Source organism: Helianthus annuus, chromosome 2 (assembly GCF_002127325.2).
Source record: "Helianthus annuus cultivar XRQ/B chromosome 2, HanXRQr2.0-SUNRISE, whole genome shotgun sequence".
Classification (NCBI taxonomy): domain Eukaryota; kingdom Viridiplantae; phylum Streptophyta; class Magnoliopsida; order Asterales; family Asteraceae; genus Helianthus; species Helianthus annuus.
Genome location: NC_035434.2, coordinates 112,903,465 through 112,929,714, shown reverse-complemented (window position 1 = coordinate 112,929,714; position 26,250 = coordinate 112,903,465). Strand labels below are relative to the sequence as shown.

The 26,250-nt window shown below is 40.0% G+C and overlaps 1 protein-coding gene and 2 long non-coding RNA genes across 3 annotated transcripts; 2 read left to right on the top strand and 1 right to left on the bottom strand.

Moving 5' to 3' along the window:
• Nucleotides 1-25,111, top strand: LOC110889749 (purine permease 1). Its single transcript, XM_022137319.2, has 2 exons — nucleotides 1-1,054; nucleotides 24,773-25,111. The coding sequence occupies exons 1-2, from the start codon at nucleotides 335-337 to the stop codon at nucleotides 25,109-25,111; spliced, it is 1,059 nt and encodes a 352-aa protein (XP_021993011.2). The 5' UTR covers nucleotides 1-334.
• Nucleotides 1,984-2,692, top strand: LOC110915571. Its single transcript, XR_002579059.2, has 2 exons — nucleotides 1,984-2,270; nucleotides 2,347-2,692. It is a non-coding gene; the product is annotated as an uncharacterized LOC110915571 (long non-coding RNA).
• Nucleotides 16,599-18,902, bottom strand: LOC110915576. Its single transcript, XR_002579079.2, has 4 exons — nucleotides 18,314-18,902; nucleotides 17,083-17,168; nucleotides 16,863-16,952; nucleotides 16,599-16,781 (listed from the first exon to the last, which is right to left on the bottom strand). It is a non-coding gene; the product is annotated as an uncharacterized LOC110915576 (long non-coding RNA).
• Nucleotides 25,112-26,250: the final 1,139 nt, after the last annotated feature.

The following is a 26,250-nucleotide window of genomic DNA, read 5'->3' as shown; positions in this document are numbered from 1 at the left end:
GTTAGCTTAGAGGTAGAAGTAGCACCCGCTACCCCTCAATTTTGTTAGTGAATTGTAAAACTTATGTAAATTTTTATATTATCCTAGGTTCAAGAATTCTTTTACGTTACCTTTAAACTTTTCTTTTAGATCTGTCACTGCTCAATCCGCTCTCTAGAAAATAAATCCTGAGTCCCTTGGTGCCTTCATTCCTTCCCCACAAATTGGAAAATATCAATTCACATAAATGCACGAAATATATAGTCCCCTTGATGTTAAGTGATCAAACTAGAGAAGATCGATAGAAAACAAAAAAGAGACCCCCACCCTCACCACCACCACCACCACCGAGCCAATGACGACAGAAGTTAGCTTGTTTGCAAGAAGGACACTTCTAATCATCAACTGTCTCTTGTTATCTATCGGAACCTGTGGTGCACCTTTGATCATGCGCCTCTACTTCATCCACGGTGGCAACCGCGTCTGGTTGTCGTCGGTCCTCCAAACTGCGGGCTTTCCATTCATCATTGTTGTTCTTATAGTTCTCTACTTCTGCCGCTCTGCAGCAGCAAAAAACCAAAACAACAAAACCACAAAGTTGTTCTACATGCGTCCAAGATTATTCTTGGCCGCGGTTTTCATCGGCCTCATCACCGGTCTCGACAACTATCTGTATGCTTATGGCGTTGCCCGCCTACCCGTCTCCACCTCCTCGTTGATCATAGCTTCCCAGCTCGCTTTTACAGCGTTCTTCGCTTATCTACTGGTGAAACTAAAGTTCACACCGTATTCCGTCAACGCGGTTGTGCTGTTGACGGTTGGGGCGGGGGGGCTGGCGTTGCACACGAGCAGTGACCGGCCGGAGGGGGAGAGTAAGAAGGAGTATACGATGGGGTTTGTGATGACGTTGATGGCGGCGTTGGTGTATGGGTTTTTGTTGCCGTTGATAGAACTAACGTACAACAAGGCAAAACAGGAGGTTACATATACGTTGGTGTTGGAGATTCAGATGGTTATGAGTTTGTTCGCTACTATGTTTTGTGTGGTTGGAATGATTGTAAACAATGACTTCAAGGTACAATTCTATAAATGAAAGAGAGATGACGGTATACTTCTTTCGAGTAGCCGAGTAGCCAGGCTTGGTTCAAGAATTTGATATTGGGAGGGGTGATGCATTAAATTAAATTAAATTAAAATTAAAACCTATAAATAAGCAACAACTTTGTGCTTAGGTAGGTTGTACCATAGGCTTGGCGGGTTTTCCAAATAAAACCCGATATGTCCCCACTCCCCACCATACAATGCATCCAATCTTCAAAGTCATCAACGTGCTTCACAATCACACCTCCTTCACAATCACACCTAAATTACATTCAGAATCCTTCCAAAACTCTCAAAACTACCAGATGTAACCTAAAATTGGGTATTTCAGCCACTACTTTCCGGAGATTGGCAAATGCGGCTGCCAAACGATACCGTCGACATTTACCCGCAGTCCCATGTCGCCGGCTTCGTTAGCATCACTTTCCGATTTATGCCCTAACTCACCGCTAGAAGACCCGATCAAGCCTTGGAACAACCATCATCACTTGATTCTGTGTACGTTTTGTGTTAAGTTACTGAATATTTTGGCAGCTTGAACAGTTGAACTCTAGGGTTTTAAATTAAGTCTATTAATCTGATTATTGAGCAGTGATTTAAAAAAAAAATTGTTTCCTTGTGGGTTTGTTGATTATAGTTCTGTGGTGGATGCTATTTTTCATGGCTTTTTATATGTGCCCCTGCTTTATTAATCATCCAAGTAATGTTATTTGCAGATCAGAGTATCTTTATGCCATTTGGGAAGTGTGGCTAATGAGCTGTACTTTTGAAAAGTGGCTGAATGGGACTCTAATGAAAGCTACTGTAAAGATTAATCCCATTCAAGACATTTATGTATTTGGGCGGTCATGGCCTCATCAACCAGACACGCTTCTTACAATCCAAACCGCAAGAACCGTAAGAACGAAAAAAATAATAATCTTTGCTGTGATGTGAATGTTCATAATCTATTTTCTATGATATATTTATGCGAAGAAAGCAACTTCTGTTTCTTTGAATGTAGTCTTGAAACAACCCATCATGTGTTCGTGATTACAATTGCTTTATCAAAGAAGGAGCTTGATTCGTCATCTGTTGGGTAATCACGGAATCAACAATGTTGGTTTTTTATTTGCTCTTACTGATATGCAGGTATCAACCACTTATTGCAGCGGATTAAGTGCAACCATTAGTTGAATATGAATATAGAGGTTAGATTTTTATGATTTTAAGGTCTTTCATTTTGTGAAGTTATTTCTACTAGAAAATTTATAAGTTTTTTTGTAGTTGGCATAAGATGTTCATGGTCCACCTAACATACGAGGAAGAGGGCGTGAAAGAGTGGTAATTATAAAGGACGTTGAAGTGTGGAACCTTAGATGAGTTGTGAGAAGGGACCACACCATTTTTTGATGATTCTGGATCAGGTAGACCGAGATGAGGCGACATTGGGTAATCATTTGGATTATACGATCAAGTTTCTGGATCTAGCTGGAACTTCCTGTATCGTGTTCTGACCTATGTCTTTCTTAACATATGGACTATAGTTCTTTATCCAATTCACGACCATATACTAATGAATGTGAAATCGGTACCTATTAAATAGAATGCAATCACTTTGGATTATTATAAAGTACGTCTGATATCATGTGATATAACGCATGTTAACGATGTTTCAGCCTTCGTGGCTCGCACCGCAACGCGCGCGAAGGTTAAATATCTAGTTATTACTTCATTAGTATTACTAATAATAACATCATATCATATCGTTCACCAAATCTCACTAATAGCAGAGCTAAGATAGAGTCTAAGAAGGATAAGATATAGACAATTTTACCGTTAGCCCATAGAAATAGATAAGTTGCTTCCAATGAAAACCCTTGCTCGATAGTAGTTTTGCATCAAGCCTTGGACATAAGACACATAACACTCAACAATTAAGATAAAGCCCGATTAGCGCATGTACTCCCTTGTCTTTCGGCTATCAACGCCACCACATGATGCATGATTAATCATCCCACTATTTTAATATTATTTTCACGAAATTAGCAAAATAACATTAAAATTAGTACACTTTCGCTTTTAGCTCCTAAGTGCTCATACATACATATATTATATACGCATACCGCAAGCGAGGTATATTACTAATAATAATGAATTTATAAATTTAAGTTACTAAGCCAAATAAGCAAAGGCACAATAATGAATGGACATAAATAATCAAATATTGACAAATATAAATTAAAGAATGATATATGTGTTCATGTTTTTTATGCATGTGTTTGTGCTTTTACTAAAGGAACTCAATCTTTTCTTTTGAACGGCGTACGGTTAGGATGTCGCTAACTGGGTTAGTAGTTAGTATGTTAGTATCACCAAGTTAGTATGGAAATCCCCATATATTGCCTGGATTTGAACCCAGCTAGTTAAACGGTTACTGAAATACACAATCCCAACAAGCCTTAATCTGATTAGATTGATGGTAAAATATTAGATTTGGTTTCGATTTTAACTTATACACAACTGAATAGTTGATTTTTTTTTCTTAAAAAAGGAAAATTCTCTATCATAGTGAATCATGGGTGGAATTAGGAAGGGTTTGTGAAAATCGTAGACTTTTCAACTCACCATATTTTGTATTAACAAAGGCATCTAACGTCGTCGCTTTCATGTTTGACCTCTTAAATTGTTGTTTGAAGATTAATCCTTTCTTGAGACCCATGTTAAAAATTAGGGTGGAGGGTATAGGGCTCGGGGACATGTGCGGGGAAGGGATATCACCGAGCGGTGACTATACCCTGTGTTTTAATATGTGCGGTGACCAAGTGAGAGGGATCCAAAATCGGTGAACTCTCACCGAACATGATTGAGGGCATGTGTAGTCATAAAGCCCTCAAAGGGGCGTTATGCGACATGTGGCATGCCACGTCAGCAAGGGGCTTTATGGGGCGTTATGCAATTTGAGGCCGTAGTCATAAAGCCCCTGTGTAATCATTACTCAATTAATTTAATTTTCAATTTTTTAAATAATTTATAAGTTTTATAAAATAAAAAAAACATTTCATTAAATAAAAAACACTACATTAAAATTAAAAAAAAGTTACACTAAAAAAAAAAATTACACCTAAAAAATAAATTTATTCTTCGGTGTCATCTTCGTTCTCTCCTTCTTCCTCTTCGTTTTCTCCAGCATCTAAACCTATGTCTTCAAAGTTCCCGTCTTCGAATTCCTCAACCACTTCTTCCTCGGAATCTTCGTCGTGATCATTGTTTAATCGAATTGGGCGAATCACCCAAGCATGCTCAACCAAATCCGCCTTCAACGTGTTATGTGTGACAACTCGAAATCTAGAACCTTTCGTTGTAACTTGCTTGTACGTTATGTGACTAGTTAAAATGATAACGTGAACCTTTTTATGTGATAAGTGCTTTGTTATGTGTGCATTTGTATATATATGTGTACGTGTTTTATGTGAACCGAGAACCCAACCCGAGAACAAAGAACCCGACTCGAGACCATGAGGTCTCGAGTGGACTTGGGCCGAGAACCTAGTGGCCGGTTGGGCCTTTGGGCCGTGAACCCCCACTCGAAACCCACTAAGGGTGCACACTTGGAACTTGACTATATATACACCACCTTAGTTAGTTTTTACCATTTGTTGAACATTAGAACACACACACACCCTCCTACTTCTCTCTCTAAACCTAAGAACACAAACACTTCATCATTCTTGGATCTTTGGACTTGGATCGGCTCACACACACACACCCGGTTGGAAGCTTTACACACACCCTCGAAACCCATTAACCGGTTAGTGTTTTTAAAGATTATGGTTGAATGCTTAGTGTTAGTATGTTCATGTTATGTTTGTATGAGGAGATTATGTGATAATATGGTAGTTAACTTAGTTATGCATGATGTTTTGAAAAGAAATCGGTTCATGAATGTTCTTGTTATGTGTGGAACTATGCATAAATGCTTAATGTAAAAATGGGTTCATTGTATGTTAAAAGGTGAATGATGATATTGGTTGCACTTGGATTTGGATCCGAAAAGTTGGGTGTTTATACTAAACAAATCGGCTAATGAACATGTTTGTCATATAGGATGCATGATAGTAAATTGTATTTTGATTGTTGTTCATAGTGTTGGTTGAATAAGTGATTAATATGTTATGAACTTGATGAACACATGTTTGAATATGTGAAGAACACTTTGAATGATAGTTGAAGATTGAAAACCCTTGTGATTTTGATCCATCTTTGACCAATAACCTGATTAGGAAAACTGTTAGTGGAATGCTATTGGTTATTTCCGGATTTGGGCCTGATTATATTGTACCACTAATCTGACTACATCTGCATCAACACGTGAACTTGAAAACGACTGCTACCGACTCGCAATCACGCAGTTGCGACTCGCAACCACAGCGTGATGACTCGAGACCACGCGGTTGCGACTCGCAACCATAGCAGGACAAGCCGAAACCACAGGTTACGAGTCCCGTTGCGACTCGAGACCTTAGCATGATGAACCGAGACTACGGTTGCGACACCGGTTGCGACTCGCAACCATCCATGATCAACACACAGCATGACTCGAGACCATGCTTGCGAGTCCGGTTGCGACTCGAGACCACACTTTGGGCCTTAGTTAGTGGGCCGGACTTATGAACTTCTGTGCTACTGTTGATGAGTTATTTGGGCCTGTTATCACGAGCCCAACTGTTTGGACTTTGAACATGTGATTAACTGTTACCTATGAACTGCTACTGATTAAACGTGTCTGCCATACGTGTTGAACATTTGTGCACTACTTGGTTCGAATCTGATTATACGTGATAACCGTGATAGGACGTTATTGACTACTTGCGACTTGATTGACTTTCTGTGATTAACTGCCGAGCAAACCGAGGTGAGTTCACACCCTCTACAAAGCATGGGATTCCCTGGGTTGGGAACTGGGTTAAGGAACGTGGGTTCCTCGTCCTCCTTGGGCAGGACGTCAGTGGTTCAGGAATGTGATTCCTCGTCCGGATGGACGGATAAACGTACTAGACTAAAACTCTATCACGAAGTCCCTCCTTTTTGTATCGACTAATCGCCGGGCCAATGGCGAGCGGGTCATTAGTTAGATAGCGCTATTTAGGTCTGACAAGCCTCACACCGTGCCGCAGAGGACGGGCGTGAACTAATGGATCTGGGGCACGTCAATGATGATAGACATTGATGTTTTCAGGGCACATAAACATGACTACAGTCAGCAATCGATACGGTAACGAGTCTAGTATACACATGGGGTAGCCCCCACGGCTGGAGAGCCAGATGATGTACATGGGGTAGCCCCCACGGCCGAAATGCCTGATAACTACATGGGGTAGCCCCCACGGCCGGAGTGCCGGAGTAACTGGGAACGAACTGGTCACGTTTTTAAAACTATGGGGTAACCCCCACGGCAGGATGCCAGATAAAGTAAACTGTTTTCGAAACAACTAAAACGAACGCCCACCCGTGAACTCACTCAACTAGTTGTTGACTCGTTACTACATGCTTTGCAGGACCATAGGTACTCAGTGGGAGCTTGCATGGAGGAGGATCGTTGTGGGACAGGGATTGCTACAAGACTATGTTAAACTTGAAACTTTTGGAACTTATGTTACAACTTTAAACTTATGCTTCCGCTTACAACTTAAACTTATTTGTTTTGGAACACCAATCGTATTGGTTAAACTTTTATAATTACTTATATGCTTGTTCAGTATGATTGGTGGCTGGATCCTGGTCAGTCACGCCTCCAAGCGGTAGTACTCCGCAGGTGGGATTTTGGGGGTGTGACAGATTGGTATCAGAGCCATTGGTTATAGTGAACTTGGTTTTAATAAAGGAGAAACGTTTTTGTTAAAACCAGACTATAACCGGTTTAGTGCTCAACGGTCCACAACGACACTTCGCTCCTCATGCAAGGCTCGACGTTCTAGGTAATATAATGTATGTATATGGCCTACTTGTTAGTTGCGTAGTACATTGCTCATGGTATGCTTGACTAGTATAACTACTGTTGTTTGAACACATGCGTACTTACTCTGTCCTACTATCGTGCTTTCGCGAACCTCTCTCACACGTATTGCTTTTATTATGAAGAACCATGTCTGGACGCGTTAACATGACACAAGCCCAGTTGACGGCTTTGATCAACGAGCGAGTTGCCGCAGCGCTCGCAGCTGCACACGCAGGAGGTATATCCTGCAGTCCGAAATTGTTCTAGGATCATTTGGATCCTACTCTCGTGAACCAACCTTTGTGTTAAACTCTGTCTTTTCTTTCACCTACCTTAGGTCAGTATGCTCAGGCACCGGTGTGCACTTTTAAGACCTTTATGGACTGTCGACCCACTACTTTTAGCGGAACTGAGGGAGCAGTAGGTCTCCTACACTGGTTTGAGAAACTGGAGTCTGTGTTCGAAATGTGTGAATGCCCTGAAGCGCGCAGGGTGAAGTATGCTACTGGTACTCTCGAGGGTTTGGCTCTCACGTGGTGGAATGCTCAAGTGCAGATGTTAGGGTTGGTTGCTGCCAATGCCACCCCATGGGAAACTTTCAAGGAAATGATCAGGGAAGAATACTGCAGTCGTGACGACATTCACAAACTGGAAGATGAGTTCTACAATCTCAAGATGTCGGGGTCGGAGATTGAGGCATACACTAAGAGATCGCATGAGCTTGCCTTGTTGTGTCCTACTATGGTGGATCCTCCCTACAAGCGAATTGAACTCTATCTCAAGGGCTTGGTGCCAGAGATCCAAAGTCATGTGACTTCAGCGAACTTGACTACTATCCAGCAGGTTGTACAGTTGGCTCACCGTCTCACTGACCAAGCGGTGGAGCAGAACAAGTTACCGAAGCGCATAGGTGCTGCAACTACTTCTGGTGCTTCTAGTGGGGATAAACGGAAATGGGATGGAACTTCAAGCAGGGGTTCAACTTCGGTGCAAACTCAGTCTCAGCAGAGAAAGACGGACGATCACAAGAGCCCCAGTCAGCAATCGTCTGGTGGTCAAAGTCATGGTGGGTACAAAGGAAATCACCCCAAGTGCAATCGTTGTAGCCTACACCACAGTGGGCCATGCACCAGGGGCAACTGTCATCGATGCAACAAGCCTGGTCATGTTGCAAAAGATTGCAGGAGCGCATATCCCGTCAATCAGAATCGTCAGCAACCTCAGCAGAACCAGCGACAGCAGCAGGGTAACAACAAAGGGTGTTTTCAGTGTGGAGCTGAAGGTCATTTCAAGAAGGATTGTCCCCAACTGAACCAGAACAACAACAATAATCAGGGGAATGGTAACAATGGGAACAACAACAATGGTGCTAGGGGACGTGTGTTCGTGATTGGCCAAGGTGAAGCAAGGAATGATCCCAACGTGGTGACGGGTAAGTTCCTTCTCGACGACTTTTATGTTACAGTCTTATTTGATTCGGGTGCCGATACTAGTTATGTGTCACTAGAAGTTAGTAAGATGCTTAAGCGTATTCCTACACCCCTGAGCGACAAGCACACTGTAGAGCTAGCTAATGGTAAGAGTTTGGAAGCCTCTCACGTAGTCAAGGGTTGCCAGCTTATTCTCGCTAACCAGACTTTCTCTATCGATCTTATTCCTATTGTCTTGGGTAGTTTCGACGTTGTCATTGGGATGGATTGGTTATCCCAACACCGAGCAGAGATTCTTTGCAACGAGAAGATCGTTCGTATTCCTGGTTTAGGTAGTGAACCTCTCATGATTCGTGGCGACAAGAGAAGTGCTGTTGAGAACATCATCTCTCTTCTTAAGGCTCAGAAATGCTTACGAAAGGGCCACACTGCGATTTTGGCTCTAGTTACTGATACCACAGAGAAGGAGAAGAAGCTAGAGGATTTTCCGGTTGTACGCGACTATCCTGAGGTATTCCCTGAGGAATTACCTGGTCTTCCGCCCCATCGCCAAGTCGAGTTTCAGATTGATCTAGCTCCTGGAGCCGCGCCTGTAGCCCGTGCACCTTATCGTTTAGCGCCATCAGAGTTGGAAGAACTCTCCACGCAACTACAAGAACTCTTGGATAAGGGTTTCATTCGTCCTAGCTCATCGCCTTGGGGAGCTCCAGTGTTATTTGTGAAGAAGAAGGATGGTACCTTCAGAATGTGTATCGACTATCGCGAACTCAACAAAGTGACTGTGAAGAATCGTTATCCTCTACCGCGTATTGACGACTTGTTCGACCAGTTGCAGGGGTCGAGCTACTATTCAAAGATCGATCTGAGATCGGGATATCACCAGCTGAGAGTTCGGGAAGGGGATGTCTCTAAGACGGCCTTTAGGACTCGATATGGGCACTATGAGTTTCTGGTCATGCCGTTTGGGCTGACGAACGCACCGGCAGTTTTTATGGATTTGATGAATCGAGTGTGCAAACCGTATCTGGACAAGTTTGTTATAGTCTTCATCGACGACATCCTGATCTATTCTAAGAGCAAAGAAGAGCACGAACAACATCTACGACTTATTTTGGAACTCCTTCGGAAGGAACAGCTTTACGCAAAATTCTCGAAATGCGACTTCTGGCTTCGTGAAGTCCATTTCCTAGGGCATGTGGTGAACAAGGATGGGATTCACGTTGATCCATCCAAAGTGGAATCTATTAAGAACTGGCCTGCGCCTCGCACACCAAAGGAAATTCGCCAATTTTTGGGATTGGCAGGTTATTACAGGAGATTCATTAAGGATTTTTCTAAGATCGCGCAGCCCCTCACGTTGTTAACACAGAAAGGCGTTGTTTATCATTGGGGAAATGCACAAGAGTTAGCTTTTCAGCATCTAAAGGATAGACTTTGTAGTGCACCTATCCTTTCACTGCCAGAGGGCACAGAAGATTTTGTGGTTTACTGTGATGCATCAATTCAAGGTCTTGGTTGTGTATTGATGCAACGAGATAAAGTCATAGCTTACGCCTCACGACAACTTAAAGTTCACGAGAAGAACTACACTACGCATGATTTAGAGCTGGGAGCTGTTGTTTTTGCACTTAAGTTATGGCGGCATTACCTGTACGGAACCAAGTGCGCCATCTACACCGACCACAGAAGTTTAGAACACATATTCAAACAGAAGGAACTGAATATGCGGCAGCGACGATGGGTCGAGCTGCTGAATGACTACGAGTGCTCTATCAGGTATCACCCGGGCAAGGCCAATGTTGTGGCAGACGCCCTGAGTCGGAAGGACACTACGCCTAAGCGCGTAAGAGCTTTACAACTCACGATACATTCTAGTCTACCTTCGCAAATACGAGCTGCTCAGATAGAAGCACTGAAACCAGAAAACGTTAGAGCTGAAGCTCTACGCGGGTCAAGGCAACGCTTAGAACAGAAGGAAGACGGTGCTTATTATGTAACAGGACGCATTTGGGTCCCACTCTATGGCGACTTACGAGAACTTGTGATGGATGAAGCGCACAAATCTCGCTACTCGGTACACCCTGGTTCGGACAAGATGTACCACGATATTAAAACTACGTATTGGTGGCCTAGCATGAAGGCCCACATAGCAACCTACGTCAGCAAGTGTTTGACTTGTGCGCGAGTCAAGACAGAATATCAGAAACCTTCAGGCCTACTTCAGCAACCAGAGATACCACAATGGAAATGGGAGCAAATTTCCATGGATTTCGTTACTGGCTTACCTAGATCACAGCGCGGGAACGATACTATCTGGGTGATCGTGGATCGACTCACAAAATCCGCACACTTCTTGGCAATCAAAGAAACAGATAAATTCTCCACTCTAGCGGAAATATACCTCAAGGAAGTTGTTTCGAGGCACGGTGTGCCCACTTCTATTATCTCTGATCGAGATGCACGTTTTACTTCGGAACTGTGGCAGGCAATGCACAAGTCTTTTGGCTCACGTTTAGATATGAGCACAGCGTATCACCCACAGACGGACGGGCAGTCCGAGCGAACTATTCAGACATTAGAAGACATGCTTCGCGCTTGTGTAATCGACTTTGGCAACAGCTGGGAAAGGCATCTGCCACTCGTGGAATTCTCGTATAATAACAGCTACCACACCAGCATTAAAGCTGCTCCGTTTGAGGCATTGTACGGACGTAAATGCCGGTCACCCCTCTGTTGGGCAGAAGTGGGGGATAGTCAGATCACTGGTCCAGAACATGTGGTAGACACTACTGAGCGGATTGCTCAAATACGACAACGCATGGCGGCGGCTCGTGACCGTCAGAAGGCCTACGCCGATAAGGGCAGGAAACCACTTGAGCTCCAGGTTGGGGAGCGGGTATTACTCAAAGTCTCACCCTGGAAGGGTGTGGTTCGTTTTGGTAAACGCGGCAAACTCAACCCACGGTACGTTGGACCTTTTGAAATTCTTGAGAAAATAGGCAAGGTGGCCTACAGACTGAAATTACCAGCAGAACTCGGTGCAGTTCACAACGTTTTCCATGTGTCGAATCTGAAGAAGTGTCTGTCAGATGAGACGCACGTAGTTCCTCTGAAGGAACTTACGATCGACGAACAGTTGAAATTCGTCGAAGAACCTGTCGAGATCACGGACCGGGATGTTAAGGTCCTCAAGAGCACTAGAATACCTCTTGTACGAGTTCGTTGGAACTCACGTCGCGGCCCAGAGTTTACCTGGGAGCGCGAAGATCGGATGAAACAAAAGTATCCCCAACTGTTTGAGAACAGTACAAACGCTACTGAGGCTGAAGCTACGGAATTTCGGGACGAAATTCCAGATCAACGGGGGGTGGATGTGACACCCCAGGAAAACCGGGAAAACCTTGCAACCTAACTAGCTTCCTCAGTGAGTGCCATCAAATTTCGGGACGAAATTTCTTTCAACTTGGGGATGATGTGACAACTCGAAATCTAGAACCTTTCGTTGTAACTTGCTTGTACGTTATGTGACTAGTTAAAATGATAACGTGAACCTTTTTATGTGATAAGTGCTTTGTTATGTGTGCATTTGTATATATATGTGTACGTGTTTTATGTGAACCGAGAACCCAACCCGAGAACAAAGAACCCGACTCGAGACCATGAGGTCTCGAGTGGACTTGGGCCGAGAACCTAGTGGCCGGTTGGGCCTTTGGGCCGTGAACCCCCACTCGAAACCCACTAAGGGTGCACACTTGGAACTTGACTATATATACACCACCTTAGTTAGTTTTTACCATTTGTTGAACATTAGAACACACACACACCCTCCTACTTCTCTCTCTAAACCTAAGAACACAAACACTTCATCATTCTTGGATCTTTGGACTTGGATCGGCTCACACACACACACCCGGTTGGAAGCTTTACACACACCCTCGAAACCCATTAACCGGTTAGTGTTTTTAAAGATTATGGTTGAATGCTTAGTGTTAGTATGTTCATGTTATGTTTGTATGAGGAGATTATGTGATAATATGGTAGTTAACTTAGTTATGCATGATGTTTTGAAAAGAAATCGGTTCATGAATGTTCTTGTTATGTGTGGAACTATGCATAAATGCTTAATGTAAAAATGGGTTCATTGTATGTTAAAAGGTGAATGATGATATTGGTTGCACTTGGATTTGGATCCGAAAAGTTGGGTGTTTATACTAAACAAATCGGCTAATGAACATGTTTGTCATATAGGATGCATGATAGTAAATTGTATTTTGATTGTTGTTCATAGTGTTGGTTGAATAAGTGATTAATATGTTATGAACTTGATGAACACATGTTTGAATATGTGAAGAACACTTTGAATGATAGTTGAAGATTGAAAACCCTTGTGATTTTGATCCATCTTTGACCAATAACCTGATTAGGAAAACTGTTAGTGGAATGCTATTGGTTATTTCCGGATTTGGGCCTGATTATATTGTACCACTAATCTGACTACATCTGCATCAACACGTGAACTTGAAAACGACTGCTACCGACTCGCAATCACGCAGTTGCGACTCGCAACCACAGCGTGATGACTCGAGACCACGCGGTTGCGACTCGCAACCATAGCAGGACAAGCCGAAACCACAGGTTACGAGTCCCGTTGCGACTCGAGACCTTAGCATGATGAACCGAGACTACGGTTGCGACACCGGTTGCGACTCGCAACCATCCATGATCAACACACAGCATGACTCGAGACCATGCTTGCGAGTCCGGTTGCGACTCGAGACCACACTTTGGGCCTTAGTTAGTGGGCCGGACTTATGAACTTCTGTGCTACTGTTGATGAGTTATTTGGGCCTGTTATCACGAGCCCAACTGTTTGGACTTTGAACATGTGATTAACTGTTACCTATGAACTGCTACTGATTAAACGTGTCTGCCATACGTGTTGAACATTTGTGCACTACTTGGTTCGAATCTGATTATACGTGATAACCGTGATAGGACGTTATTGACTACTTGCGACTTGATTGACTTTCTGTGATTAACTGCCGAGCAAACCGAGGTGAGTTCACACCCTCTACAAAGCATGGGATTCCCTGGGTTGGGAACTGGGTTAAGGAACGTGGGTTCCTCGTCCTCCTTGGGCAGGACGTCAGTGGTTCAGGAATGTGATTCCTCGTCCGGATGGACGGATAAACGTACTAGACTAAAACTCTATCACGAAGTCCCTCCTTTTTGTATCGACTAATCGCCGGGCCAATGGCGAGCGGGTCATTAGTTAGATAGCGCTATTTAGGTCTGACAAGCCTCACACCGTGCCGCAGAGGACGGGCGTGAACTAATGGATCTGGGGCACGTCAATGATGATAGACATTGATGTTTTCAGGGCACATAAACATGACTACAGTCAGCAATCGATACGGTAACGAGTCTAGTATACACATGGGGTAGCCCCCACGGCTGGAGAGCCAGATGATGTACATGGGGTAGCCCCCACGGCCGAAATGCCTGATAACTACATGGGGTAGCCCCCACGGCCGGAGTGCCGGAGTAACTGGGAACGAACTGGTCACGTTTTTAAAACTATGGGGTAACCCCCACGGCAGGATGCCAGATAAAGTAAACTGTTTTCGAAACAACTAAAACGAACGCCCACCCGTGAACTCACTCAACTAGTTGTTGACTCGTTACTACATGCTTTGCAGGACCATAGGTACTCAGTGGGAGCTTGCATGGAGGAGGATCGTTGTGGGACAGGGATTGCTACAAGACTATGTTAAACTTGAAACTTTTGGAACTTATGTTACAACTTTAAACTTATGCTTCCGCTTACAACTTAAACTTATTTGTTTTGGAACACCAATCGTATTGGTTAAACTTTTATAATTACTTATATGCTTGTTCAGTATGATTGGTGGCTGGATCCTGGTCAGTCACGCCTCCAAGCGGTAGTACTCCGCAGGTGGGATTTTGGGGGTGTGACAGATTGGTATCAGAGCCATTGGTTATAGTGAACTTGGTTTTAATAAAGGAGAAACGTTTTTGTTAAAACCAGACTATAACCGGTTTAGTGCTCAACGGTCCACAACGACACTTCGCTCCTCATGCAAGGCTCGACGTTCTAGGTAATATAATGTATGTATATGGCCTACTTGTTAGTTGCGTAGTACATTGCTCATGGTATGCTTGACTAGTATAACTACTGTTGTTTGAACACATGCGTACTTACTCTGTCCTACTATCGTGCTTTCGCGAACCTCTCTCACACGTATTGCTTTTATTATGAAGAACCATGTCTGGACGCGTTAACATGACACAAGCCCAGTTGACGGCTTTGATCAACGAGCGAGTTGCCGCAGCGCTCGCAGCTGCACACGCAGGAGGTATATCCTGCAGTCCGAAATTGTTCTAGGATCATTTGGATCCTACTCTCGTGAACCAACCTTTGTGTTAAACTCTGTCTTTTCTTTCACCTACCTTAGGTCAGTATGCTCAGGCACCGGTGTGCACTTTTAAGACCTTTATGGACTGTCGACCCACTACTTTTAGCGGAACTGAGGGAGCAGTAGGTCTCCTACACTGGTTTGAGAAACTGGAGTCTGTGTTCGAAATGTGTGAATGCCCTGAAGCGCGCAGGGTGAAGTATGCTACTGGTACTCTCGAGGGTTTGGCTCTCACGTGGTGGAATGCTCAAGTGCAGATGTTAGGGTTGGTTGCTGCCAATGCCACCCCATGGGAAACACCTCTCGATGTCCTTTCTCGAAGACTCTTGTAATTTTTTAAAATACTTTCTTTTTTCATCAAAAGTTTCAGAAAACGTTTTAACAATAATCGAATACTCAGGGTAGATACCATCGGCCAAGTAGTAGCCATGCTCGTAATCGTTCCCGTTTGCATGGAAACCGGCCTTTGGTATAGTTCCAGAAATGTAGCCCTCTATTAATGGTGAAGCCTCTAACGTATTAATATCGTTAAAACACCCGGCTACACCAAAGAAGGCCGACCAAACCCAAAGGTCGTATGACGCAACACCTTGTAATACCAAAGTTGGCCCTTTTTGATCACCCCGTGTATGTTGACCTCGCCATGCGGTTGGACAATTATACCAACGCCATTGACGACAATCCAAGCTACCAATCATGCCGGGTATTCCATGCTTTTCTAGATGCACCTCATATATTTTTTGAAGGTCGTTCCGAGTGGGGTTTCTCAAATAACGTTTTCCATATAACTGGCATATTCCTAAAATATAATTTAATATACAAAAGTTTTACTAATAAGTTACCAAAAAATAAATATATAAAAGTAAATAAATAAAAGACAATAAAAATTACCATAGCAAAAATGTGCCAAGGTATCTCGGGTTGTTTTCTCCGCCATCTTCAAATACTCGTCGTTGATGTCGTACGTGTTTCCGTATGATAATACGCGTAAGGCGGATACTACAAGAAAACTGGGTTTTTAGTACACGCAAAAGCGTCCTAAAATGCTATTTTATAGGACCTTTCATTTAATAGGACCAACGGTAAAAACGTTTCATGTAAAGGGGTCGTAATAAGTCCCGGAACTAAAAAAGGGTCCTAACATCTCAAATAAGATTATGAAACCAATTTTATGGTCGCGTAATATGTTTTTGTACAACCAAAATAGTGTCCTAATAAAAACATATTAGGACACTTTTACGATGTTCTAACATGTGCTTACATTCTTTTAATCTTTTGATACACTTACAAGCGTCCTTAGAAATTAATTGATAGGACCCTTATGATGTGACATTATAGCTAATTTAGTACCAAGAAAAAGGTCCTAATATACCAAATAAGATTATGAAACCAATTTTATGGTCGCATAATATGTCTATAGACAACTTAAATAGCGTCCTAAAAAGAACATATTAGGACACTTTTACAATGTTCTAATATGTGATAACTTTTAATCTTTTGATACACATACAAGTGTCCTTAAAAATTAATTTATAGGACCTTATAATGTAACGTTATAGCTAATTTTATATCAAGAAAATTGTCCTAATATCTCAAATAAAATTATAAAACCAATTTTATAAACAGACCATCAACATATAACATCCTAATAGTTATTGTATAACATCAACTAATGAAAGAAATAAAACTTTATTATATTTCAAATAAGCATGTTTATAACAAAAACACTAACCATAAATAAGTTATAACATTATCTAACATAAAGTCTTAAGATTTAACAAAGAAATTAAAAGCAATTAAAGAAATAAGAAGCATAAAATCTTGAGTCATCATGCGTCCTCAAGCCTCATGGACTACCTACAAATAAACCATCCATATATAAGCATTAAGTTTCATGATATTAAAATTATTTGTATCGCAAGTTTAACAAATACATACCGAGATGAATGGATAGGGTCATGCGATGGATGCACCAATGCATTCTAAATCAGTTGAAAATTCAGATTGTTGATTAAGTATAATGAAATCCTAACATAAAAGATTAATTGCTTGATCTCAGCATCATATAATGAAATACTAACATAAAAGATTAATTGCTTGATCTCAGCATCATGTTAAATAATGTGTGCAGGTTGAGAATAATAAAATAAAAAAATACCTCAAGCACACTATGAGCTAGGTCACTATTTCCATCCACATGACCAATTGTGGTTTGTGATGAATCCCATTCCGGATCAACTTCATCTGAAACAAGCATGTAAGTTGCATAAGATAAGATTTAACACTAGAATAGATAAAGTAGAGGTGGCAACGTGGCCGGGCCGGGTCACGTAACAAGTTCGGGTCAACCCAATCCTTTTTTACAGGTTGAAATAAGTCTCGAGGTTGAGTTGACCTGTCACTTTTTGTCCATTAACTTTGAAACTTAACATATCAAAATGATTATAAAAATAATATTGTATTATTTCGGTAATAGTTAATTGAAATCATTTAAGAGGTTTTATACATTAATAAAACTTTAGACGACTTTCAACCTGCTTGACTAGGGGTGTCAACGATTCGATACACCAGTGAGCTACTCAAGATCCAGTTTGCTAAAAGCTCGAACCAAGTCAAGCTTAAAAAACGAGCTCGATCCTAGATTGGAGCTCGTTTAATACCATTAAGAGAATTACATAATCACACGAGATTAATATATGGGTTATCCCGGTTCGATTATTTTGGTTAAGGATCAGTTTTTCAAGTTCATACACATCCCTATTTGACACTTTTTTTGCTTGCACCCAACATACATTTTTTACGCTCACACACACCTCGGGCGCCCAAATTTTCACACACACAAAGCCTAAGTCCACAAATTCTCAAAGACAACCATGAATGCATGCATAAGCTAAGAATATTAAAATGATTCATCAACCGAGAACCAAACAAACCACACATACATGTCGAAATGACATCGGATTTAAAACTCACAGCCACCAAATGTACAGAGCTGCATTTTTCATGTGCTCCAATTGTTGTTGACAGTCAGCCATAGGATACATTCTCAGTTTATCATTATGTTTCTTATTTTTTATTTTTACATGTGCATTAAAATAAGTTGCTAACCACTAAAAGGCTTTTAATTTATAAATGTATTTATAAAATTAATTTATAGTTATAAAAAATCTCGAAAGTGATAATTTTTATGTGTTACACAAGTGTTATATATGTATTTATAAACTAAGGCTTATTGTATGTATTTCCACCGTAATAGTTAAAATATATTCAAGTGTAAAATGAGGACATTTGTCACCGATCATTATAAATGTTCGGTCGAACTCAACCACTCAAATTCAAGCACAAGACTCTTTGTATTGTTGGATATTTATGTCCAATATAAATGTTACCGCTGCAAGAGGTGCACTTAAACCCGAGCCGCTGCCACCGGAAAGAACCACCAAAACCTGCCGTCAACCACCATGGTTACTGGAATACCACACTCGAATCACCGGAATCCGTTTCATGCCCTAGCCGGCTTTAGATCTGTATTGTCGTTGCTTGAAAATGTCACCACCGTCAGGAGACGGCTGAGCCGCCACATCGCTGCCACCATAGGATTAGGAGGAACCCTAACCGTGTCACCTCTGCCCCTTGTTGTCTGTGGTTTCTCCGCCATCATTAACCGCTGCATTCCACCACCCTGTAACCATCGTTTCCACCGTCAATCACCGCCAAACCCCTGAACCATCACCGAACCAGATCTAAAACAACTCCCTGTCGCCCAACCTGCAGCCGTCGCTTCTGTGGTCTGGCACCCCCGCGTGCGGCTGCCACATCTCTCACACGTCTATCTCTCTATCTCGATCCTCTCTCTCTCACGGCTTTCACTCCCTCTCTCTCTCTAGACTTGCAGATCTTAGTGTTGTGAGAGAGAAATAAGAATGGGGGCTAGGGTTTTGATGGAGAAAAATGAAGGAAAAAGGAGTTTGAGATGCTTTTATACCTATGTTTATTTAATTGGGTCCATACCATGAATACGAACCCGTTTTGGAACGAATGGAGTAAATTCACGTTTTGGAATGATCCCCCCTAGAGTGTTTAGAACAACATGTTTATGTTTTGTTTTGTTTTGGACCCTAGATTAAGTTTCCTTGTGATGATGTAATTGTATTCCTGGATGTACTCTTGAGTCGATAGATGTATCGTATAGCATCTTGCTATTCGTATAGGTCTATCGTTTTTGTTGAATAAAGTTTCGTTGTTGCCGTTCAAAAAAAAAAAGAATACGAACCCGTTTAATCGTTGCACGTTGTCTCGATCACTTACTAAAATTTGCTCGCTAAACCGTAATTAAATAAACCAGATACGCTGGTTATATAAATTTCACTAAACGGGTATTTGGTTCATATATATTTGTTAAATCAAATGTGTTTGGCCAGAATCGTTAGTTTAATAATAGGTTTTACCCGTCATAGGCCGTTATTACTTATAATAAAAATACATAAATATGAAGATGCGCTTTATAACTGATTTGCCAAAAAAATCACTAACACGTTAACATACGCAATTTTACGGAAGTTCACAAAATAAACATGTAAGTCATATAACATATATGTTCACCGAATATATATATATATTTAATTGCTTAGACCCCCTGTTATGGGGCGTTATTTGGCCCATTTTTTTATTTATAGCGCCCCATAGCGCCCCGCACACCACGACGGGCGACACTATGCGGGATTTTTTTTTTGGGGGGGGGGGAGGCGCCATGCATATAGCGCCTTGATTGGGGGTTGTTTTCAAAAATTTGACCAATCAAAATAAAGCAAGGTTTTATAATTAATTAATAAAATTGATAATTAATAATTAGATAATAATTGGTAGGGGCTTTATGACTACGGGCTCTAGTGATATAACGCCCCATAAAGCCCCATAATCAAGTGTATTGTATGAACGAGTGATTGAGACAACGGAGTTTCTGTTAACGGTGTTAACCTGAAATTGTGGGGTGTCACATGTGATCTCCTATTACCCATTGTGATCCATTAAGTACCAATATGGTTCATTAAGACATTTATGATCTACCATTATCCTTTATTATCCATTAAGGCCCAACATGGTCCATTAAGACATGTGTGATCTACTGTTGTCCATTGTGAATTGTCCCAATATGGTCTATTAACACATATATGATCTACTACTGTTTATCGTGATCCATTAAGGCTCAATATTGTCCATTAAGACTTGTACGATCTACTATTTGGCCGTTGTGAATTATTTAGGCCCAATATGGTCCATTAACACATATATGATCTACTACTGTTTATCATGATCCATTATGGCCCAATATTGTCCATTAAGACTTGTACGATCTACTATTGTGCATTGTGGTCGATTAACACATATATGATCCATTAAGGCCTAATACGGTCCATTAAGACATGTATGATCCACTATTGGTCCTTGTGATCCACTAAGGCCAATATGGTTCATTAAGACATCCATGATCCACTTTTGGCCATTGTGATCCATTTAGGCCCAACATGGTCCATTAAGACATGTTTGACTACTATTCTCTATTATGATCCATTAAGGCCCAATATGGTCCATTAACACACATATATGGCGCACTATTGACCATTGTGATCCATGAAGATCCAATATGGTATATTAAGACATATATGATTAGGGATGGCTCAATATCGATACGAAAATACCGCTACCGAAAATCGTCAACTATGGGTATATGTACCAGTACTGAAAATGTTTGGCACGATACTCTACGTTACCGGTATTTGAAAATTAAACTCGGTATAATATTGGTACCGTACCGAAAAAGCCAAAAAGTGGGTACCGAAAATAATTCGGTACGGGAAATTTGGCACTGATACTAATTTTGCATACATTAAAAACGTATATAAACGTAACTAATATGCATACTCTTACATATTATTTAGAAGAGAACACATATGGTTAGAATATATAACATTCATAATAGGATAAAATTTTAAATATGAAGTAAGATTTTTTTTTTGTTTTATAATATTAACTAATTTAATTTTTCAAATGAGAATATTAATTGAGAACGAAGTTTTGAATGAAATATTTTGGTGGGAAATTTTAGAATGAAATATTTTTGGGGGGAAGTTATTTTGGGGGGAAGTTATTATGGGGGTAAGTTTAACTTTTAGGATAAATATTTTGATCGAAAGTTTTAAGATGAAATATATTGGTGGGAAGTTTTAGGATGAAATATTTTGAGGAAAAATTTAAATTCTAGGATAAATATTTTGGTGGGAAGTTTTAGAAGGAAATAATTTTGGGAAATTTTTTAATATGTTGTAAGTTTAACATTTAATTACACATTTTTTTCATAACATTTGATAATATTTCGTCACACGAAAATAAACAAAGTGACAATGATGTGATGAATGTTATGTAAAGGTCCATGATTTTTTTTTAATTTTAAGTGTAGATATTGTATAACCTTTGGTCACAGAAAATAATATACATAACCATATGTCTTAAATATTAGCCACATTAGTAAATATCAATTGTCCTAATTCGGTGTATTATAATAACACCGTAATGATTAAGCGTCCTATAAAGGTTAAAGTTATAAGACCCTAGTGTCAAGTGTCCTATTAAGTTATGTTATAATAGAACTCCAGCGAATAAGCGTCCTATAAAACTGATGTTTTATGACTCAAATATCAGGTGTCCTATTATAGTGTATTATAATAACACCACAATGATTAAGCGTTCTATAAAGGTTAAATTTATAAGACCCAAGTGACAAGTGTCTTTTTAAGTTATATTATAATAAAACTCTAGCGAATAAGCGTCCTATAAAACTAATGTTTTATGGCCCAAATATCAAGTGTCCTATTACGGTGTATTATAATAACACCACAATGATTAAGCGTCCTATAAAATTTAAAGTTATAAGACCCAAGTGTTAAGTGTCCTATTAAGTTAAGTTCTAATATGACTTCGACTAGAAAGGGTCCTATAACACTGAAGATTTATGACTTAACGACAACGTGTCCTATTAAGTTATGTTATAATAGGACCCTAGATGATCAAGTATCCTAATACAATACCAAATAATGGGACACTAACAATTAAATGTCTTATAAAGTACTTTATTAGGATCTACGTTTTAAGTGTCCTATTAAATTATATGATAATAAGACCCCAAAAAATCATCCATCCTATTAAATGGTTTTTTAGGACACCGGCTTAGTAGAGTATATTATAAAAGGACCCCAAATGTTCATTAGTCCTATTAAATAGTTTTTTAGGACCATCTTTAACAAGCGTCCCACAGAAAAGGTCCTAAAAAGCCATTTTTGTTGTAGTGAAGCCTAGATATCCTCGTGCGTCCATTCTTTGCTTAAAGAAATCATACCTATTTTCCAAATCATTATTAAGGCGCAAAAATAACCTTTGGCTCATCCGAAAACGTCGTCTAAAAACATTCGGTCCGTGAACCGGTGTCGCATCAAAATAGTCTTTCATCAAACGCTCGTTCGCGGCTTCACGATCTCGCAAGATATAGGTGCGTCGCAAGATGGGTCGTGGAGGGGGAGTAGGCCGAATGCGCTCAAATGCTTGTACCACAAAAGTACATGCACTCGTAACCGCTTCTTCCTCGGCCGCGTCTTCGTCGGGCGAAAAATATCTTCGGTAAATTTCGGTGAAAGACTCTTCCGACGGGGAACCCATTTTTTTTATAAGGTGACACTAGGTTTTTTAAAAATATATAGAGAATGAGAATGAGAATGTATTGAGTTGTAAAAAAAATGGAAGAATATGAGGGTATTTATAGTGTGAAAAGTATAAAAAATTGATTTTTTTTTTATATATGACCGTTATTCAACGGTCAAAAAATTAAAAACAATTCCTTCTCGCGCCGCGATAAATTTCACGCCGTTCTTGTTTTTTTGGTCATGGCGCCGGGGGGGGGGGGCGGTGTGGGCGGCGCTATATTGGCGCTATGGCCCATGCTCGCGCCCCACTACGTTTAATTTATAAGTTTTTTTGTAGTTGGCATAAGATGTTCATGGTCCACCTAACATACGAGGAAGAGGGCGTGAAAGAGTGGTAATTATAAAGGACGTTGAAGTGTGGAACCTTAGATGAGTTGTGAGAAGGGACCACACCATTTTTTGATGATTCTGGATCAGGTAGACCGAGATGAGGCGACATTGGGTAATCATTTGGATTATACGATCAAGTTTCTGGATCTAGCTGGAACTTCCTGTATCGTGTTCTGACCTGTGTCTTTCTTAACATATGGACTATAGTTCTTTATCCAATTCACGACCATATACTAATGAATGTGAAATCGGTACCTATTAAATAGAATGCAACCACTTTGGATTATTATAAAGTACGTCTGATATCATGTGATATAACGCATGTTAACGATGTTTCAGCCTTCGTGGCTCGCACCGCAACGCGCGCGAAGGTTAAATATCTAGTTATTACTTCATTAGTATTACTAATAATAACATCATATCATATCGTTCACCAAATCTCACTAATAGCAGAGCTAAGATAGAGTCTAAGAAGGATAAGATATAGACAATTTTACCGTTAGCCCATAGAAATAGATAAGTTGCTTCCAATGAAAACCCTTGCTCGATAGTAGTTTTGCATCAAGCCTTGGACATAAGACACATAACACTCAACAATTAAGATAAAGCCCGATTAGCGCATGTACTCCCTTGTCTTTCGGCTATCAACGCCACCACATGATGCATGATTAATCATCCCACTATTTTAATATTATTTTCACGAAATTAGCAAAATAACATTAAAATTAGTACACTTTCGCTTTTAGCTCCTAAATGCTCATACATACATATATTATATACGCATACCGTAAGCAAGGTATATTACTAATAATAATGAATTTATAAATTTAAGTTACTAAGCCAAATAAGCAAAGGCACAATAATGAATGGACATAAATAATCAAATATTGACAAATATAAATTAAAGAATGATATATGTGTTCATGTTTTTTATGCATGTGTTTGTGCTTTTACTAAAGGAACTCAATCTTTTCTTTTGAACGGCGTACGGTTAGGATGTCGCTAACTGGGTTAGTAGTTAGTATGTTAGTATCACCAAGTTAGTATGGAAATCCCCATATATTGCCTGGATTTGAACCCAGCTAGTTAAACGGTTACTGAAATACACAATCCCAACAAGCCTTAATCTGATTAGATTGATGGTAAAATATTAGATTTGGTTTCGATTTTAACTTATACACAACTGAATAGTTGATTTTTTTTTCTTAAAAAAGGAAAATTCTCTATCATAGTGAATCATGGGTGGAATTAGGAAGGGTTTGTGAAAATCGTAGACTTTTCAACTCACCATATTTTGTATTAACAAAGGCATCTAACGTCGTCGCTTTCATGTTTGACCTCTTAAATTGTTGTTTGAAGATTAATCCTTTCTTGAGACCCATGTTAAAAATTAGGGTGGAGGGTATAGGGCTCGGGGACATGTGCGGGGAAGGGATATCACCGAGCGGTGACTATACCCTGTGTTTTAATATGTGCGGTGACCAAGTGAGAGGGATCCAAAATCGGTGAACTCTCACCGAACATGATTGAGTGTGATTGAGGGGAGAGGAGAGAGAGGATGGACCAATCATGTTTTTTTTTTTTTTGTTTTTTAATTGAGGGGTGTTTGATTATACCTAGTGATTAAGTGTAAAATGGAGAGTTGACATGACATAATACTATTGGGTAGAATTTCACTCAAACACTCTAAGTTGTTTGACTATACCCTCCACCCTTAGTGCCACCCCTAGCATTAGGAATTTATTGAAATTATGTTATGTGTAGGCGATTTCAAGGGAGGCATCGGACTTCGAATTCGGAGAAACCAAATATTACATAATATTGTGTGCTACTGCCTTAATTTCACAATCCTTCTTCTTAGGAGCCATTGGGGTAATCTTTTGTTCATCAGCGTTGCTGTCAGGGATCATAATTTCTGTTCTTGTTCCAGTAACAGAAGTATTAGCTGTTGTATTTTTTAAAGAAAAGTTTCAAGCCGAAAAAGAAGTCTCACTTATTTTGTCTCTGTGGGGATTTGCTTCTTATTTCTACGGAGAATACAAGGTTACAAAAAAACTAAAAGATGCAACACATTCTCCTCACCAATCAGTGGAGCTTGTTTAAGCTAATTTCACGTCTGTATAGTCTTGGAAACCATAAGCTTTTAGTTAATTTTTATGTTGTGTCATTTAAGTCGAAATATCATATAATTTAGTTGTAAAACGTAAAAAAGAATATTTAAATACTATAAGAAGCTTTTTTAAGTAGATTATGTGTTTTTAGAACATTTTGGACAAAATTCACCACCTAAGAAATACTAACTTGCCAATGATCCCTAGATCAATTGACTTGGGGAGCGGTTAGAAGGTTTACCCACTTATATGAGGTTTTTGTCCGGAAGGTCTCAGGGTCGAATTTTTGCGGGGGAGTGAGATTCAACCTGACAATAATATTCCAACCGCAGGATTCTTTCTCAAGACCTGAGTGATCAAAGGCCAAATACCCAACCGTGTGATCTAGCTGTCCCAAAAAAAAAAAAACACTAAGTTAAATAAAACTACCGTGTGAAAACGTGAAATGAATCTATAAATCTGGTGACATTATATCCATATTATTATATGTATAATTTATGAACTTCTTATCTATAGTGATTTTTGTCTTTTGTGATTTTTTTTCATATTTCCTTTTTCATTTCTATTTTTTGGTTTCTTCTTTTTCAATCGAATCGAACCTCGTGTGGTACATGTAACAAGACAGACGGTCTAATACTGACCGAACAACGTCAGTACCGAAGTTGATATTTGTTTTTATTGTCTCGATCGATGTAACACATCTCGGTATTTTTTTTGTTCATAGCATGACTTTTTTTTGTTTCTCTTTCGGTAAGTGTCGGTATCTTAATGAACCGAACCAATATCAAACGAATTTCTACCATTAACGTTATTTTTACTATTATGTCTACGTTTCCGTTAAAAATTGGGTCACCCCACCACATAACGTGCGTGTAACCTAGTACTTTATTTAATAGTATATCCATTTAGCTCTCACTCATTCATATCCATAAATATGACAACAGGGTGGATTAATAAAGATCTGAGTATAAAACTATGCATTTAGTAATGACAGGTATGTTGCCGTTCAAAAAAAAAATAAAATAAAATAAAAAAATAATGACAGGTATGTTGCATTCAAGTCAAAATATTAAATTCGAAAATAGATAACTACACATTATCTTTTTTTTTTTTAATAGTAAAACTTACCAA

What these genes read in the sequence shown, in the direction of transcription:
- LOC110889749 (XM_022137319.2), top strand. Translation starts at nt 335, where the DNA reads ATGACGACAGAAGTTAGCTTGTTTGCAAGAAGGACACTTCTAATCATC. An exon ending in TTGTAAACAATGACTTCAAG is followed by an intron (nt 1,055 to 24,772) that starts GTACAATTCTAT and finishes TGTTATGTGTAG; the next exon opens with GCGATTTCAAGGGAGGCATC.